We start from the raw sequence: 18233 nt of genomic DNA on the forward strand, positions 1-18233 counted from the left end.
ACCCTCCCACGCATCTGCCCTGTACCCTGATTCTTGTATAAATAAATAAATAAATCTTTAAAAAAAAGTTCTTTCACCCAGAAGTAGTTAAAATTTAAAGGGAAATCGATAGCACTAAATTCTTATGTTCAAAGCAAAATGAGGTGTCAGGGCCTCCCCGGTGTCGCAGCAAGTTGAGCGTCGCACTGTGAAGCTGTCCGCAGCCTCTGCAATGAGGGTTCGATACCCCACCAGCCAGGAAGATTCCCACATGTTGAAGCAGCCCTCTCCTGCCTCACCCAAAGCTACCCTCAGCAGTGTCTTCAGTCCCTCTGCCTGTTCTGCTCCCTGCTCTGTCTCTGGTGAATCCTCTCACCCTCCTGTGCCTCTGGCCTGTACCCCTTCTTTATACAAAAATAAATCTTTAAAAAAAATCAAAGAAGTTATAATTTAAAAAAAAAGAGGTATCAATTCAATTACCTTAAGCAATTATACAAGCAGAAGTAAATGAAATTCAATGGAAGAAGAAAGAAAATACTAAAAATGAGAGCAGAAGTTAGAGATCTAAAAGCTGATTCTTTTAGATGATCAATAAAATTAATAGATCTCTAGCCAGACAGACCAGGAAAGAGAGAAAAAACACAAATTGCCTATCTGAAAGACAAGAGGGGACATCCCTATAGCTTCTGTTACCATGAATAGTAATGAAGTAAACATCTGAGTATGCATCTCCTTGTGAACTTACACAAAAAATTCTGTGAACATATATCCAAAAGGCAGAAGTGCTAGACCACAGGATAGATAAATAATTGCTTTTACTAACTCACTACTAAGAGACTGCTTTCCAAAATGGTTGAATTGGTTTATACTTCCACCAGCATTTGGAATGAATGATCCTACTAATTTTTCCCAATATAATAGTCATAATATTAATTTTCATTTTCATTCTCAGACACTAATAAGTTGAAACATCACTTCCTATTCTTACCAGCTACTCAGCTTCTCCCTTTGTACATAACATTTTTACCTGTGGCTCTTTTTTAATATTGCATTTCTAGTCTTTTATTTGTTGATTTATAGTTCCTAAGAATGTTTTATACAATCATTAATTTTACCCATTGCTAAAAATTACTCCAGTCTGTCACCAGTCTATTAACTTTGTTGAACCTAATATTCATTGACTAGAAATTCTTCATTGTAATAGGGCCATAGTCATCATTTCTTAAACGTTAACTTTAAAAATTATATAAAGTACAGTCCCTCACCTACATTTTGTTCTATTTGTTTTACAGTTTAACCTTCAATCCATCTTCATTCTATACGGAGTGTGACTTTTTGAACTATGCACTGTAGGCATTTGTTATGTTCCATATAATAAGCCAGTGTTCCAACAACAATTGCTAAAGAGTATGTCTTTTCTCCATTATATATAAGTGCTACATCTTTATCAAATATCACTTGTAGTTTTTGATAAAAAGAATAATAATAATAATAAAAAGAAAAATGATGACTGAGATAAGATAAAACCAGCAAGAGAAATATTTCTTCCCATCCATCTTCAGAAGCATAATGATAACTACTCATTGTGGAATCAGCCTCCTGAAGCCAAAGGCAAATAGGAATTCTTAAATCACCCAGCAGCTCTAAACTGATTTTTTTTTGGATCAAGAGAAAATAGTCTTATTAGGCCAAGTGTTCCAGATATTTCATTTGAATTTCTACATTTTTTTCAATGCTTAGTAGCATAACAGTGGGTTTTTGTGCCCTATTATGTAACAAAATAAAATATTTTGAATGTCATAATTATACTATACATTGTATCATAACTATACTTCTGCAGTAGCTATTTGGGATGTGAAAAGATGTGCTATCCATAAAATTTCCAATTTTCCTAACACTTCCTCAAATTCATGGAACACCTTAGGGTTCTTGACGTGACAAAGTATTTAACTGGTAAATTTTTTATAAGCAAGGAAAAAGCTAGCCCCAAACAGCTCTGATTTATGGCTTAATTCAGTATTCTATACATAGAAAGTCCTAAAAAAAAAAGTCCTTGGCTGATTACCTGGCTGAGAGCCTACATATTGAATGGGTTGCAATTTGCATGCAGAAGAAAATCTTCTTTCATAAGAGTCATAATCTATTTGTCTTTGTTTTTTGTTAGGAGGGAAAAAAAAAAAAAACACCAAAGACTTCAAGGATTATTGTACTGTAAAAAACTTAACTCTATGCCATTGTTCAGTGAGTCCTTTCCAGCCACCATTCAATGGACCATATGCCTAAAGGAATATTTATGCTTTACCCTTGGATTTGGATGGAAGTTATTTCAGGATATTGTTATTTGGTTACATTGTTCAGTGATGCTAAAACAACAGGTAGAAAATAGAAAAAAGCAAGCTGGTATTTCTCTTAGAAACTGATTGCGTGGAATTAGGAGCTGGAGTCTTCACTGAAGTGTTAGCACTGTCTAGTACCAATGCTCAGATTTTCCATGTTAATGCCCATGGACATATTTGTTTAAGAGCAGACCACATCCAATCCATCTAACAACATTTAAGCTCCTTGAATGCAGAGATTCCTGGAAAACGTCACAGTCAAACTTGGTTTTGGTTAATCTACAAACCTACAAGATGAAGCTCATAGTTTTTATTTTTGTTTTATCATGGAGAAAAACTTATAGTAATTCACCACTATAGAACAAAAAGAACTGTGATGTTTGATTTAAAATTCACATAGCTGAAGTGTCATATTATCAAAATTCATGTTCTATTTTAGAAAGTTCTCTCTCTCTCTTTTTTTTTTTTTTTTGTTTAGGAACAAAAGAACACTATTGGCACACCACAACAGTACATGCTGTGGAAAGTCATCCACTGGCAGGGAGGAAATGTTATACTGTGAATGAGACACATGCCTCCAACCCCCTTTACTTTCTTGCAGTAAGATTGTAGAATAATTGCCAATAATGGCAGAAAAATTCAAGTTGTGAAAATACAACAACTACAGGGAAAGAGATAGAATGAGTACACATATTCTTTTTGGTAAAGACTTCAGATTAATGTGCCTGTCCAACTGTTATAAAATTTCAACATGCTTTTAGAATTGCAACACAAACTTTAAATAAGAAGTAATCTCAAAAAAAAAAAAGAAGTAAACTGTTATGTTCATGTGGAAATTTCTACAATTTTCTCCACAACTTAAAAATATTTTTCTACTGAACTTTCACTGGGTACCATTAGGCTGATGCTTCTTGCTTATGTACCATTTTGAATATTTCTGAGATCTCCATAAATGACATTAAAGATTATGTCTTGAGATTTTAGAGGATATTTTCTAAATTAAGATAGGAAGGTATGTGGGAAAAACTTAGGTAAACTCTAAATGTCAAATCATATGTAGTTTTTTATTAAAATAACTTATAAAGTCTCCATATTGCATTTTTAATGATTTATTTCAATTTGTGCTACTTTGATTAAATCAATCATATATTTCCAATATCATTGAAAAGTTTCTTCTTTCCAGAGAATGCTTTGTGAAAAACATTTTACTAAATATAAAATACAAGAGTGTTATGATCTATTTTAAATAACCCATCAGTAGTAACATGATTGATACATTACCAATACTGGTAATAGATTTTTTAAAAAAATTAAATCCATCAAATGTAGTAGAAAATAGCCATCTTTTCAACATCATAAAAAGAAAGATAAATGTAGACTTTATGTAACTAAGGGCACGTTCTTCCTGGAACATATTTATATATGAACATTTATTCAGTTTATGGAGTTACTGGTTTCATTTGCTATAAAAGAATAAATGAAAATGTGAATGAAGAATAACATCACAAATATCAACTACCATCAAATTTAAGATGTACTTTTTAAAAAATAAGCAATTTATAGCAAAGTATTCTTACAAATGAACATTTAATATAATGTTCATAAAATAATAATTAAATAATGATAATTAAAATTTAATTTGTAATTAATTCAGCATGCTCCACTTCTATTTCAGCTCTTTATGTGATGGTATAAAGATAAGCAGTAAGATATACACATAATTATTTATTTAAGTCAAATTACTTATGCAGTAGATGCATAGATGACCTCTATTAACAGGTACGATCAAAATGTAAGGGGAGATGTGTGGAAATGCTAATATTTAATATCTAATGCTTTACTTTATATTGATGTTTAAATTATTAGTCTTATTTCTCATGTAAACATATATCTTTCCTTATGAGGATTAAGTTTTTTTGTGCTTTAATCTTTAATAGCTTTACTATGAAATCAATCAGATCAGATTATTTCCATTTCATAGATGTGGGCCCAAGTCACCACCCCTACATACTACACCTTACCATATGACATGGGATGTGGCAGTTCTTGGGACAAAGTCTATGATTTATCATCAAATATCCTCATTGTGAAGAATCAAAATCAAAAGAATAACTTTCTCCTTTTTCATATTTCCACTACCTGAACTTTTATCATTTGGTAAAATCTTATTTATTTTCTAGGTTTAATTCAGGATTCATTTGTTCTCTGAAATAGATTCCACCAAAATAAATTTAATTTTTCCTGCTTTTGTTCCTCACAGTACTTACATTAAAAACTATTGCAATAGCATTTATGAACTACATCATAGTTGGTGATACACACATCTAATTCCTAGTCATCTTTCCATTCCTTCCACAGAGTTTGGCATAAACAAGCTTTAATATATATATTAAAGTATATAATAAAGTAGATCCTTGATGTAGATCCTTTCAGTGGGAGAGGCTTATGAATGAGATAGGAAGTTAATATAAATTCTAAAGAATCATTTTGAATTAAATAAAATGGGAAAAGAATTGGTCTAAATCTAACCAAAATGTCATAGCAGCTAATAATATAAATGAACATAATCAGAAGTAGACATATTACTACATGAAGTGAAGGATTTCATTTCTGAATAACCAAGGGATTCTTGTTTCAGTACATCCTTTTTGTTACATGCATTCTTTAAGATAGGAAGAAAGATGTGAAAGATATTATTGATAATACAGAAGACTGTCAGAGAAAGAACCCCAATGTGTATCTCTACCGTTTTTGAGAAGGGCCAATCAGCAATTGGGCTGATTTCTCCAGAAAAGATCTCTAAGATAGCATGACTTTAATCATAGTTCGTGAGGGTGGAAACAGCTGTCACAAATATCAACAAGGAAATACTCATCCAGTCCCTACTTCACACCAAATACTTCAACAAATGTTTTCATAGATTATCACATTTTACAAATACGAGCTAAATATCATAGTATCTTTCTTTTTGATGCTGAAATATCTTCCAAATGTATAATGATAAGATGCTATATCAGAACAATTGAATGAGTGAACTAATTGGGAAGTTTGATCAAACCAAGTGTTGGGGCCTTTCCTACTATATCTTAATATGATCTTTCTTCACATTTGGAAACACTGTTAGTTACCCACTATATTGTATTAAAATTTTTCCCATTTTAAGATATTTTGCTTAGGCTGTTTCACATTTGCTAAATTGTAATTTGAGTATTCCTTTGAGGTGAAGTTGGAGAATTTGGCTATATTCTTTGGGCATCTCATGGAAACCACGTTTAGGTAAATTGTTGTCATAGTAATGATGGCTGACAGGTGTATCTTCTACAGTTTTTGAGAAGGGCCAGAATCCATACAGCTTCACATTCTCACACAGTTCAACTGCCACACTTGTGATCATCAAGCCAGATGACAGGCGATATTCTGTCACACCTTTAGTTCTCCAGAAAAGGGCAAGATTTTTCAGGTACTTGGGATGGAAAAATATGACTCTTGGTCTTGCTTGAAACACTTTCAATGTTTCATACACTCTAAAAGAGGCAATGGTGTTGGCTCTAAAGGAAAATGCTGGCAGAAGAAGGTATGCATCTCCGTAGTTTGCAATATCCTTCAGGAATATTGTTCTCTTTTCCTTTAAGTTTCCATATCTGCCAAATTTTTAAAAGATTATGATAATGACATCAATAATAGTCAAAGTAGTAGTTTTGGTAACATGAGTTTGAATTAACAACTGACATTAAAACTGAACCATTTGTATTGCTGTATATAAGAGAAATGATTGATTTGAGGAAAACACTACAAGTAAGCAACTGTTAAATATCAAGAGCTAAGCCCTCAATATCAAGAGCTAAGCCCTCCATATTCATCTCTCTTTCTTGGTATATCAGGCTTTATTTCTATTTTCTCACCAGGTGATACCCTGACTAGATATGCACAGCACTTGCATTATTTTATTTTCCAACTCAGTCATTTTTTTTTCTGAGATTGTTTTTTTGATGCTGAAACACCTTCCAAATGTATAATGATAAAATGCTATCTCAAATATAGCACACTCTTCAAATATTTACACATTAAAAAAATCATATAGCTGAACCTTTATAATCTCATTTGTGCACCTTTTTTACATGTTATTATGAAATAAAGGTTTCCGTATAAAACCTATGATATCATCTCTATATATACACACAGATACAAATGTATTTTAAATTTTCTTCACATGTTGCAATAGATCTATATGTTTGATTCAAACAATAGATTAGTAAATATACTTATATGTACAATTTATGTATGTTTAGAAAATGAGCTCTTGGGAGACAAGCATAATATTTTATATTCTTTCAAGATATGCTAGAACTATTTGGGGGCATGTTATACTAATAGTAATTATTAGCCATATTTCATGAAAAATGGTGTAAAACTATGCATGGAACTTTTATTTATCAAGCAACATTATTTTAGTAGTTATGTTGCAGTAAAAAAAAACATGGGGATTATTTTTTTAATAATAAATTATCCAAAATGAAAAATTAATTTTGCCAGGTTCTCCTAAGGCTTACTCTCTGAAGTTTCTAAATATTGTCTCATTGAAAAAGTACTACCAAGAAAAAAGAATAATGCTAAAATTCTAAAATAAAATTGAAAAAGTAACTTCACTATTGTTAAAATGATGAAGAGATAAATAAGCTCTTATTTGATTAGAAACATTCAGCTTATAACTGACCATATTTCTTATGAACAACAAATTTGACAGAATGTCAAAAAATACAAGTGTTTTCATATATATTTCCCCAAGTCAGTTATATTGCAAGTCAGTCTCAGCAACAAGATTAATGCTCAGATTAAGAAACATGTTAAGCAATGGAGGAAAATATTCTTAAGTATTAGGAAATATGTAGGTACTTACTTTAGCTTTATGATACTGGGATTTATAGTTACAAGATTGGTTTTACTGCCAACGTCTTTACTAATATTTCCTGTTACTGGAGGGAGGTTACACCTGAAATTTGGAAGGGAAATTATTTTCAAAATAGTAAAAATAGTGTGTTCACTTAAGCACACATTTATCACCATTATCTTTACACTGAAAAAAATGCCAGATACTGTTCTTTGAAAGCGATCTCTTAGAGTCTCTCAAAATCCATTTGATTTCCATTTAAAACTATTTAGTAAGTACTGAACTCTTAGTTGCCATTTCAGCATTGTAAAAGTATACAAATTTAATAAATGGTCTTGATAGTAAGATTTTATAAGCAACAAAGTTGGAAATAACAATTACACTTTGCCTAGCCTTAGAAGAATTTATAATCTTTTATTAAAGTTGTCATTGTTTGTATTGATTGTATTCCCAACAATCAACAGTTTACAGATTTAAAAAAATGGGCACTGTGACTGAGATTATGCACTCTACCAGAAGCAAAGATTATATAAAAAACTCAAAATCTCCTGATTCCCATATGGATAGCTTTCCCATCAACTATGCTGCTAATAAATAAAAGCTTAATGTTATTATAATGCTGTTTTCATGTTGATATTCTCATCGCCTTTTGAGTATTAATTTGTTTTTTAAGTTGGAAGACAAATTCAGAATTGTATTGAGTAATTATATTTCTGTTTCAAAAAAAGAGAAAGTTGGTTATGTCTCCTTAAGGGTCATTTACAGAATTTCAAGAAGGCCATTCCTTTAAAGCCATACATAGAAAAGGAGCATCTCTGGGTACTTCTTAAGAAGTCCTAAAGTTGATGTGTTCTGCAGTATGCAAATAAGATTGAAGCATTGGATTCCATGCTCTATGAAATATAAGGAATGAAACTTGTACGTTTCTCATAAAAAATATACATCAGGGCCTCCCCTCGTGGCGCAGCGGTTGAGCGCTGGATTGTGAGGCTGCCCGAGGCCTCTGCAGCGCCAGTTCGATCCCCAACCACCAGCGAGGGTCCCACACACAAAAATATATATATATACATCATAGAATTACTAAATAAATAATGGCACTTGGGAAAAAATAAATAGTAATCCTGTATTTATTTAATTGGCTTCCTGTAACAAATTTGTATTCTAGACCATCCCCCATATTATTTCTCTCTCTCTCTCTCTCTTGCTCTCTCTCTTTTATTTATTGAAATATCATTGGCTTACAACATTGTATATGATGCAGAGGTGTAGGATCACACCTCTTCAGATGTATGTTACCAAACCATACCCATCACCAAGGCACCCATAGTCCAATTAAAGGTATGGACAACTCCTACAGGAAATACTGAGTGTTGTGATATCTACAACAGTGTAGTACAGTTACTCATTGACAGTTTTTGTTCCTTATCCTCTTAACTGAAACCTCTCAACATTTTGAAATGAGGAGAAGCAATAAATTTTCCCTTTGCTTATAAATTATGAACATGTACAGTCAAAATAAGTACAGGCTTAATAATTGAATAAATTTTAATGATGCTAATCATTTCTAGCCTTTCAGTTGGGAAACTTAACTTCAAAGGGATCTCTATGTTCAGGAAAATACCTGGCATCTGCAAATGCAGAATCTAGAAATACATGCATTTATTTTAGAATTATAAATTACGTAGCTGTTGAGAATGGTTTTTTAATTTTAAAAACTAAAGTTCTATTTCCTATATTTGCTACAAAGGAAAATGGATGCTTCAGTATAATACCACAGATATTGTTTGGAATTTTAAGTCTATTAATAACAAGTACAAGAATTATTTACCATTATTATGGCTTTTTTCATACCAAATACCTTAACAAAATGACTAAATCATTCAGGTATTGGCTATTTTAACATGAATTATAAGGAACACATCCAATAATTGTGGGACTGTCAGGTCTGTTGTTCTGTCATTACCTTCAACAGAAAATTTTAAAATGAGAATTTTAAAATGAGGGAGAGCTACTGATTCAAAACTGTATTTCCTTTTCATTGCTTAAAAGAGCAACAACATTAAATCAATAAGGATCACAGGAGGTCCTCTGATGTATGAAATCAGTGCTCCTAAAATAAGAAGAAACAGATTTCTAGTTACTTTTTTATAAAAGGTGCATTTCAATGGAAATCCATCCTCACAGGGATGAATCACCTTTCTATCATATTCTGAACGTAGAGCTGTTCTACAGCTTGACTTAGTATTGGCACACACAGAAACCACTTTTGTTTCTATTTTTGCAAGCTTGCTGGTATTGAGATATAAGCATTTAAAAAACAGAATGTAGAAACTGCAGAAGGAAAGTTTTAATTTCAAGCCAAAAAACTCAATAAATAATGATGCTGCGTGGCTGTATAATGCCTAGGCCAGCGTTTTCCTAAGTACCTGAGAATGAAACTTTTTTGAAATGCGCTATTAAAGCGAGTAGGAGGAAACCCGGGAAATGACCCCTAAAATGCTTTCCAGGGAGCGATGCTAACATGAATATGCTCTGACAGTCCTGCGGCACAGACTCTCTTCCACCATGATTTCACCCACAGTTTCTGACAAGTGACCACAGCACATTTTGATCCTTCAGGCATCAGCGTTCTTTAGAGCTCGTGATTCATTCAATACTTAAGAAAACTCTTTCAAGATAATTTGTAGATTTAAGCACCTGGCTCAAAAGTTGAAATTTACATGAATTTTCTTAACACTATGCCTTTACAATATCCAACTGATCTTTGGTTACAAAGAAACCAGCTTGACAGCTCTTACCTAAAAACGAAGTCGGATTTATCTATTTCAGCTCCACAGAGAGACTTATTCAGGATCCCTCCATTTCCAACCACTGCACACTGATTGTAAGGGTACTCCATAAATGGCTGGGACTATCAGGAGAAAGTAGAAAAGCACCACAGAAAGTATTTAGTTTTAAAAAACCACCACCACCACCACCAGTTTAATTCATGTAGCTTAATTTTTATACACCCTAAGGAAAGTAGAAGTAGCAGAAGTAGAAACACTATAGCATTGCTGATCAACTTATGACTATAATAAAAAGTCCTAAAAACCTAAGTTTCATTTCTCTTGAGAGAAATAGGCAGCCTATCATATGCAGTTTAATATAATAAAACAAATATATGTTTGTATATAACAGGTAATATAATGTATTTATGTCACATAATGAAGTAGATAAAAAGAGAATGGCAAAATTCTACTTTGGACCTTTCCAACAAGCAGAATGTTTTCAGCAAAAAAAGAGAAAATAAAGCATTAGAAAGGAACATTGTTATCTATCTTGGAAATAAAATGAATAGTTAATTTAGTGAAACTTAGACCTCCAGGTTCAGGGGTGGTGTGAGATATATGCCTTCCACCCTCACAAATGACCCACAAGGGTGCTTCAGGGAGGTCTTCCAGCTCTGTGCTGACCTATTTCAAACTAATTTCCAAGAATGAGTCCTTTTTATTTCCTCCAAGAACCCAACTTACTTTCCCCAGAAGGTTTCTTCCAATCCTTCTTAGTCTGAAACATAACTTTTCAGTTCAATACCTTTTCTTTGTTGGTAACGTTCTGTGAAGTAAAGGTGTGACCTTGATTGGCAGCTAAGATGCCAGCTCAGACTTCACAGTGATGAGATGCCGACTTACCTCTTTTGTCTCTGGAATTTAAGTGTACATTCTCGAGGGCACAGAGTGTGTGGACCACTTTAAATCCCTCTCATCGTTTGCAGACCTAGCACCAGGCAATGCATGCAGTGACTTTTCTATAAGAGCTTGCTGACCCAACGGCCCACCCTACATGAGCCCCAGCACTGTGCTGGAGCCCACTTCTACCTACTTGTGGGAGCCAACAAGTAATTATTCCAGAATTTGATATCTGGTTGTGAAACCTTTGATAAATTAAAATTGGCCACAGTAGGAATATTTACACCCTTAAAATTGGCACATGCTACAGATCAGGGCATCCTACCGACAAAAGTCAGTTTACTAGCATCACTGGAAACACCCCAGGTTTAAGGTAGTTCTGGGCAATTCAACAGACCCCTCAAACACTGTGTTCCCAATGCTGCATCTAGAAGATACCAAACTAGCAAAAAACCCACAAAAACCTGTTTCAGCATGTCTAGGTTTGACTCTAAAAGTTAAAAATCATATAGTGCTTGTTATACATGAGCTACTGTTCACAGTGCACACCTTATCAACACATGTAATTCATACAACCACCACAGGAGCATTTCACAGATGGGGAAATGGAGGCAGGAGATTAAGGAGTGGCAAGGAAGGGGCAAATCTGTCTTCAAACGCAGGCAGTATGCTCCAGAGCCCATGCCCTTAACCTACACGTGATACCACTCCTCTCGCTTAGTGGATAAAATGTTAACTTCAGTACGAGTCTTATTTCTTTTTATATCTGCGATGCTTAGCATGTTGTTTGGCTTTCAAATGGGTGGTTTTCAGATATCTCAGGTTATCGTAACTCACTGAACTTCTAGCTCAAGATGTCTTCAGACAGTGCTTACTCACAGTACCACAATAAATCCTGAATTTTATAGATAGGGCAGAATGCAAATATGTGATTTATCATACAATGGAAAAGATTACTGAGGGAAACCTATCTCCAATTAAACACTCAAAATAATGAATGTTTTTCTCTGGTTTCTTGGTCATCTGGGGGAAAACATCCATATGCTTGGGATCTCATATGCAGTAAGAGTTTCAATAAATTACAAACTTCAGTGTTACCTAAAATAAACCTGCTAAGAAAATGCAAATTTGTGCCACTCAACTGCCTGCTCATTTCTCAGTCTGGTTGAAAGCCAACTTTGTCATTTTTTTTTTCAAGCAACTTAGAAAGTTTTTGAAGGAAAAAGCATTCACATTATCCAAATGCATTTATTGCATTCTGCCTTATGGCCGAGTCCTGGGGACCCGAATGCAGCAGAGCAGGGCAGAGTGAGACAGAGCAGGGCAGGGTGTGTGTGGGAAGCTGGGTAGGAAGAGGCTCTTTCGCTGGAAGTCATGTCCATTGAGAGCAAATGCTGAAGCAACATAGAGAAGTGTTGCAATTGTTCTATATTGAATTCAGAATTTTCTCCCCCCAGCCTTAAAATTCAGTACAAACTTGGAAAATGAATGCTGTTAATCACATACAGAATTAACAAAACTAGGTAAATATATTCTTTTCAGGGGGCCCAATAGAGGTAAGGGACCTCTTGTTCCTTTGTTCTGGTCAGTGTAAAGCAAGGGAACACTAGCAAAAATTGCTGAATAGGTGGCTCTTTGTGGAACTTTTCAAGACCTTCCCTGATAGGGAACATAAATATTCTTTAGCTATTATTAAATTTTCAACTTTTGGTCATTTCAATGCAACATGAGGGCATTTTTAGAATGCTGTTTGTTATTTTTTGTCCTCCTATCCTTCCAGAAAAGTTTCATTTTTCTCTATAATTTTCTGTTTATGGGCCTCCCTGGTGGTGCAGCGGTTGAGCGCTGGGTTGCGAAGCTGCCCGCAGCCTCTGCAGTGCAGGTTCGATCCCCTGCTGCTCCCTGGCCACCGGAGGAGGGTCCCACCCACATGGCCCATAGACCTCTCCTGCCACCCGCTGCTCCCCTCAGCAGTGTGCTTTGGTCCTTCTGCCTGCTCTGCTCCCCGCTCTGGCTCTGGTGAATTTTCTCACCCTCCCGCACTTCTGACTGTACCCAGTGCTTATATAAATAAATAAATAAATAAATAAATAAATAAATAAATAAATAAATCTTTAAAAAAAAATTCTGTTTATTTCTTATTTGTTCTCAAAAAATTATTCTCCATTGAATTATAATATTAAGAAAAATGGGAAAACATACATGACAAATTATTTGAAAGAAAGCAAAGTTCTAACAAAAGGGAATTAATTGTAAGTATCAAATACCCCACAGCATTTATAAAATAATCCTAGTTTTGACAATACTGACTTGGCCTGATGGCTTTTAACCAATTCCTTAAAATATGCCTGAAAGTGTATATTTATAAGCAATGGAATGTTCTTCATGACAAAATTTCTCCCTCCCAGTTTGGATTTATATAAAGGAATGAGTTTCTTCTTATAAAGATACCATATCATTACCCATTAGTTTATTTAGCAAATATGTAATGAGTGCACTAGGGAATGTTCTAGTAGCTCTGAACACATAAGACAAAAATCCATGTCTTACAGAGGTGTTTATTGACCACAAATTCTCACATATTTACTTCCCCCCACATATACCTTAAGTTCTTTGTAAAGAAATTGATTTAGTCAACCAGCCTGACAACTGGAAGAATCTTATTCCAGGTGAAAAATGGACATCTCCCAAGTGCCAGTAATTACTATGCAGAGAGCCTAAGTACCTCATCTCCTTCAAGATGAGTCATGAAGACTCAAGGACTAGGAGAGCTTATCATTTAAGGGATAAATGCCATTCCTTACAGAGCCACCCTGCATCCAGAAATACCTTTTAAAAATGGACTGCTATACATATTTTATACAACATATCAGAGTATAAGTATGGTGTTTTAATTAACTCCTCCATTACTATAACTTAAAGTGAGTGAATAAATTCCCTGGAATGCTCACCCAAATAAACCACAGCAAATCTTTACTCACCACTGGAAACATATTAAAAATGTTCTGTCTAATTAAAATCTCGTATTTGCTTTCCACCTCATAACTGATGTTAGTCCCAACTGGAGTGTTATTTTGAGAAACAACGAAGTTTTGGACAGCATCACAACAGGAAGCAAGTTTTGTTCTGCAAAGAATAAAAATCAAATGAGTCAAGGAATAAGATTAAGAAATCAAAAAGGGAGACTACAATGGAAAATTTGCAAAAGGGATTTTGCCATATTGACTCTCAGAGAGAAGACAAATCATTCACAGAGACAACATTTTTGTCTCAGTTCTTTCTAACTGGACTTGGATGGTGAAATAGGGTACTTGCAGGATAAGAAGCAAAGGCTATTAGACATACTTATTCTCAAGTAGGGACCCTTTAACCAATAGGAAGCACTGATTAATATAATAATATTATATTTAACTATAAAAACTCCCTTTTAATTATGTTATGAAATAAGAGAAAAATGACAGAATGCATTCTATTTTATAATAAAAATAAAGTAAGAAACTAAATTAAGCAGTGTGTTACAAGGTCATCAAAGCAATATGTAATTATCTGTTATGAAACAAACCTAATGAAAAGGGGAATAATTCAATATAGTGACTTTGTCAAGTTTTACTGAGGTATAATTCACAAATAAAAACTGCTTAAAATTGTTTATATCTAAGGTCTATAACTTGAGATGTATAAACATTGTGAAATAATCATCAGAATCACACTAGTTAATATATCCATTTACACAGTTAGTTTTTGTTCTTTTCTTTTTTCTGTGATAAGAACATTTAAAATCTCAGCAGATTTCAAGACTACAGTACAGTATTGCTAAGCATAGTAGTTCACTGTATATTAGTGAATTTTTAAGTAAAGCATATTTAAAGATGTCATTTCTTATAGAAAGCCCTGAAATACATAATGTAGTTCCAAGCTGTACATCAAAATCTTACTGTGGAGTGAAACATTATTAGACTGCAGACTCAGGAAGGTTTTTCCAGAAATCATCTGAATTTGCCCTCAACCTCTGGCAGATGAACATAGAACCACCAGAATTTATATTTTATATAATTTCCCAGTATGTGGATTCCATCATGTTTTTTGGTAATTACTCCAGAGTTTAATCAACTTTGAAGTCAAGAGCTACTTCCATTTACACAGTGAAGTATGGCTTAAATCAATTTTCCTTGTTAGTTTTTCATAGAAACTCCTCATAAAGCACTTCATGTAATTCAAAATGGAAAGCAAGCAAATCCTGAATCTTCTCGGCCTTTAAGTATTCTGAGAATTTTTTTCTTCCCTCAGATTTTCCTCACAGGTCCAGTTTTTCATTATTTTAGTTATCTTGCTCCTCTTTGAACATTTACTCATTTCTTCAATTACTTAAACATATTTAAATATATATACTTGTATAATATAAATGTATTATAGATGTGTGTGTGTGTGTATAAATATATCTCAAGGTTGACACAATCATTACACAAGGGACAGTGAATATTCCGTGAACACACTGCATGTGAAATCATAGATTCATGCCTGGTTCCTTCCTCATTCCACATTTTTCCTTGGTTTTGGTCCTGAACAGTGAACTTGTATGCATGTTCCTGCTGGACTTTGTGCATTTGAAAAAAGCACAATGTCCTTATCGGTCATGGTCATTCTGAATTATACTCTAGTCTTCCTAAAATCCAGTAATTCTTAGGGTATGAAAAGTCAGTGCTATGATATTATTTTACCACAAAGTCAAGGTTTTTTTTTAAAGATTTATTTATTTATTTATTTATACAAGCACTGGGTAAAGTCAGAAGCGTGGGAGAGTGAGAGAATTCACCAGAGCCAGAGGGGAGTACATAAAGTCAAGATTTTTAATGTTATTTCTTATGAGTTAATTTACATCATTAAAATATACTTTACTCTTCCCTGAATTTTTTTAATATTTTATTTTATATAATTCTTACATCATTTTTCATTTTTGCACAATGTATACATTTTCATTTGGTTATATTTCCTATACAATTGCACCCCCCTTATTTTGACCCTAGTACCCTATCCCTTCCTCTCCCTACCTGTCCCCCCACCCCCAACCCTACAGTGTGTCTCTGGTTTATAGTTGCTTGTTGATTTTGATTTTTACTTTGTATTAATTAGTCTTTTTCCTGGTCCCTTATTTAGGTTTTCTAAATTCCTGCTATGAGGGAGACCATCCAGTATTTTTCTTTTTCTTTCTGACTTATTTTGCTGAGCATGATCCCTTCTAGCTCCATCCATGTTGCTGCAAACTGCATGTGTTTATCTTTTTTGACTGCTGAGTAACATTCCATTGTGTATATGTACCACATCTTCTTGATCCAGTCATCTATTTTTGGGCATTTGGGTTGTTTCCGTAGCTTAGCTATTGTAAATAGTACTGCTATAAACATAGGGGTGCAGGTGCCCTTTGGAATTAATGTTTCTGTGTCATTTGGGTAAATACCTAGGAGTGGAATTGCTGGATCATATGGAAGCTCTATCTTTAGTAGGTCAAGAAATCTCCACACAGCTCTCCATAGTGGTTGGACCAGTTTGCACTCCCACCAGCATACTTGCACTCCCACCAGCAATACTCTTCCCTGAATTTTATCGTCTGCTTATTATCCCTCTTTGCATTTCAGAACCTATCATTTCTAAAAGAGAGTTGATGGGGATTAACAAGAGAAAAAAATTAAAACTAAAGTGCTGTGTAGTCAAAACCAGAACACTAGTTTTTAATTACAAATTTAATTTCATAACATTCCACGTGACATGCTACAAATTCAGAAACCCTTACGTGTTTACAACTATATGTCTCTTAAAAATAGCATTTTGCAAAAGGCAATGTAATAAATTCTCATTTAACTTTTACAAGTAACAATTTCTTTAAGAATATTCAGTACTTTAAACAATATTGCATCATTAAAAACACTACCCAGGGTTCCCTCCATGTTTTTTTATGTAAATAGATTCTTCTAAAACTGTATCTTTAGTGTTTTACTAAAATTTTCAAATTTACCAAAATCTTGAAAGACCTGGAAAATGAGCACTTGAAAAACCACCTGAATGCTACAATTACTATATTTTCCTTGTTGTGTATTTATCCATCAGTTCATTTTTGTTGTGATTACTGCAATTCTAAGTAAATTGCAGGTCCTAGTATACTTCACCCCTAAATATTTCATCATGAATGTCATTATTTTGTTTACATTTTGGGGGGTACAATTTATATACAATAAAGCTACAAATGCATCCTATGGATTTTGAGACATGCATACACCTTTGTTACCCAATCTCTATCGAGATACAGAATGTTACCAGCTCCCAGAGGTTCCCTATACTTCCCAGTCTCTCTCCAGCCTTCCCCCAACTTAAGGAAAACACTTTTGTGATTATTTTTTTATCATACATTAATTTTGCTTGTTCTCAGTCTATATAAAAACAATCACAAAGTATAATGCTTTGTGTAAAATTTCTTTCATTCAGCATATTGTTTTTATAATTCATGTTACATTGCTGTATCAATAACAGCTTTTTCCTTTTTTTTTTTCTGGAATAGTATTCCACAACATGTCTGTGTCAGAGTTGGCCTAGCCAGTTCTAAGAAATTACTCTCAAAAATCAATGTTAAATACCTAATCACTCATAGTAATCTCCCAGGAAAAATATCAGAATAATTATCAAAAATGTCATTTTAGAAACCTTCCTTAGATCATAGATTAAAGGGACTTTTTAAGTCTTCATATTCAGTGGCAAAATTATAAGTTGATGCCACTTGTAACTTTCCATCTCACTGTTCTAGAGACCTCTGTGATAGCCAGTGTTAGTATAAAACTGAGTTACTTATAACAAATAAAACAAAATGGAGTGTTTATCTCTGTTATTCCATTGCCCATCACCCCAAAGGACAGAGTCAATTCTGATTCCTGATGACTCAAAAGTCAATGAGGTTATTGTCACAATAGGCATGACAATTCTTCCCTTCTTGTGTAAAAAGAGCAGGAGAAATTAAGAAACAAAGACAATGTCAGTATTGACTAGATGTGATGGTTAACTTTATATTAATTTTGGACTGGGCTAAGGGATGCCATATAGCTGGTAAATATTATTTCTGGAAGTGTCTATGAAGATGTTTCCAGAAGAGATTTGCATTTGAATTAGTAGACTGAGGAAGAATGTTGTCCTCACAGATGCAGGTGGGCATGATCCAATCTGTTGAGAACCTGAATAGAATAAAGAGGCAGAGGAAGGCAAATTTGCTCGATACTTGAGGTGGGACACCCAACTTCTGCTGTCAGACATTGGTGCTCCCTGTTCTTAGGCCTTCGGAGTGAGACCAGGACTTATACCACTATCCCCCAAGCTATA

General features: G+C 33.9%; 1 protein-coding gene across 1 annotated transcript in view; it reads right to left on the bottom strand.

The window, feature by feature from the left end:
* Positions 1-3964: 3964 nt before the first annotated feature.
* Positions 3965-18233, bottom strand: part of ST8SIA6 (ST8 alpha-N-acetyl-neuraminide alpha-2,8-sialyltransferase 6) — a 125169-nt gene continuing 110900 nt past the window's right edge. The window contains exons 6-9 of the mRNA XM_037509840.2: positions 13856-14000; positions 10002-10114; positions 7213-7305; positions 3965-5956 (exon numbers count right to left, since the gene is read on the bottom strand). Of these exons, the coding sequence (XP_037365737.1) occupies positions 5488-5956; positions 7213-7305; positions 10002-10114; positions 13856-14000 (820 nt within the window). The 3' untranslated portion in view covers positions 3965-5487. The remainder of the gene's footprint in view (positions 5957-7212; positions 7306-10001; positions 10115-13855; positions 14001-18233) is intronic.

The sequence above is a fragment of the Talpa occidentalis genome, unplaced genomic scaffold (genome assembly GCF_014898055.3).
Source record: "Talpa occidentalis isolate TD23 unplaced genomic scaffold, MPIMG_talOcc4v2.1 talOcc4.14, whole genome shotgun sequence".
In the NCBI taxonomy this organism is placed as follows: domain Eukaryota; kingdom Metazoa; phylum Chordata; class Mammalia; order Eulipotyphla; family Talpidae; genus Talpa; species Talpa occidentalis.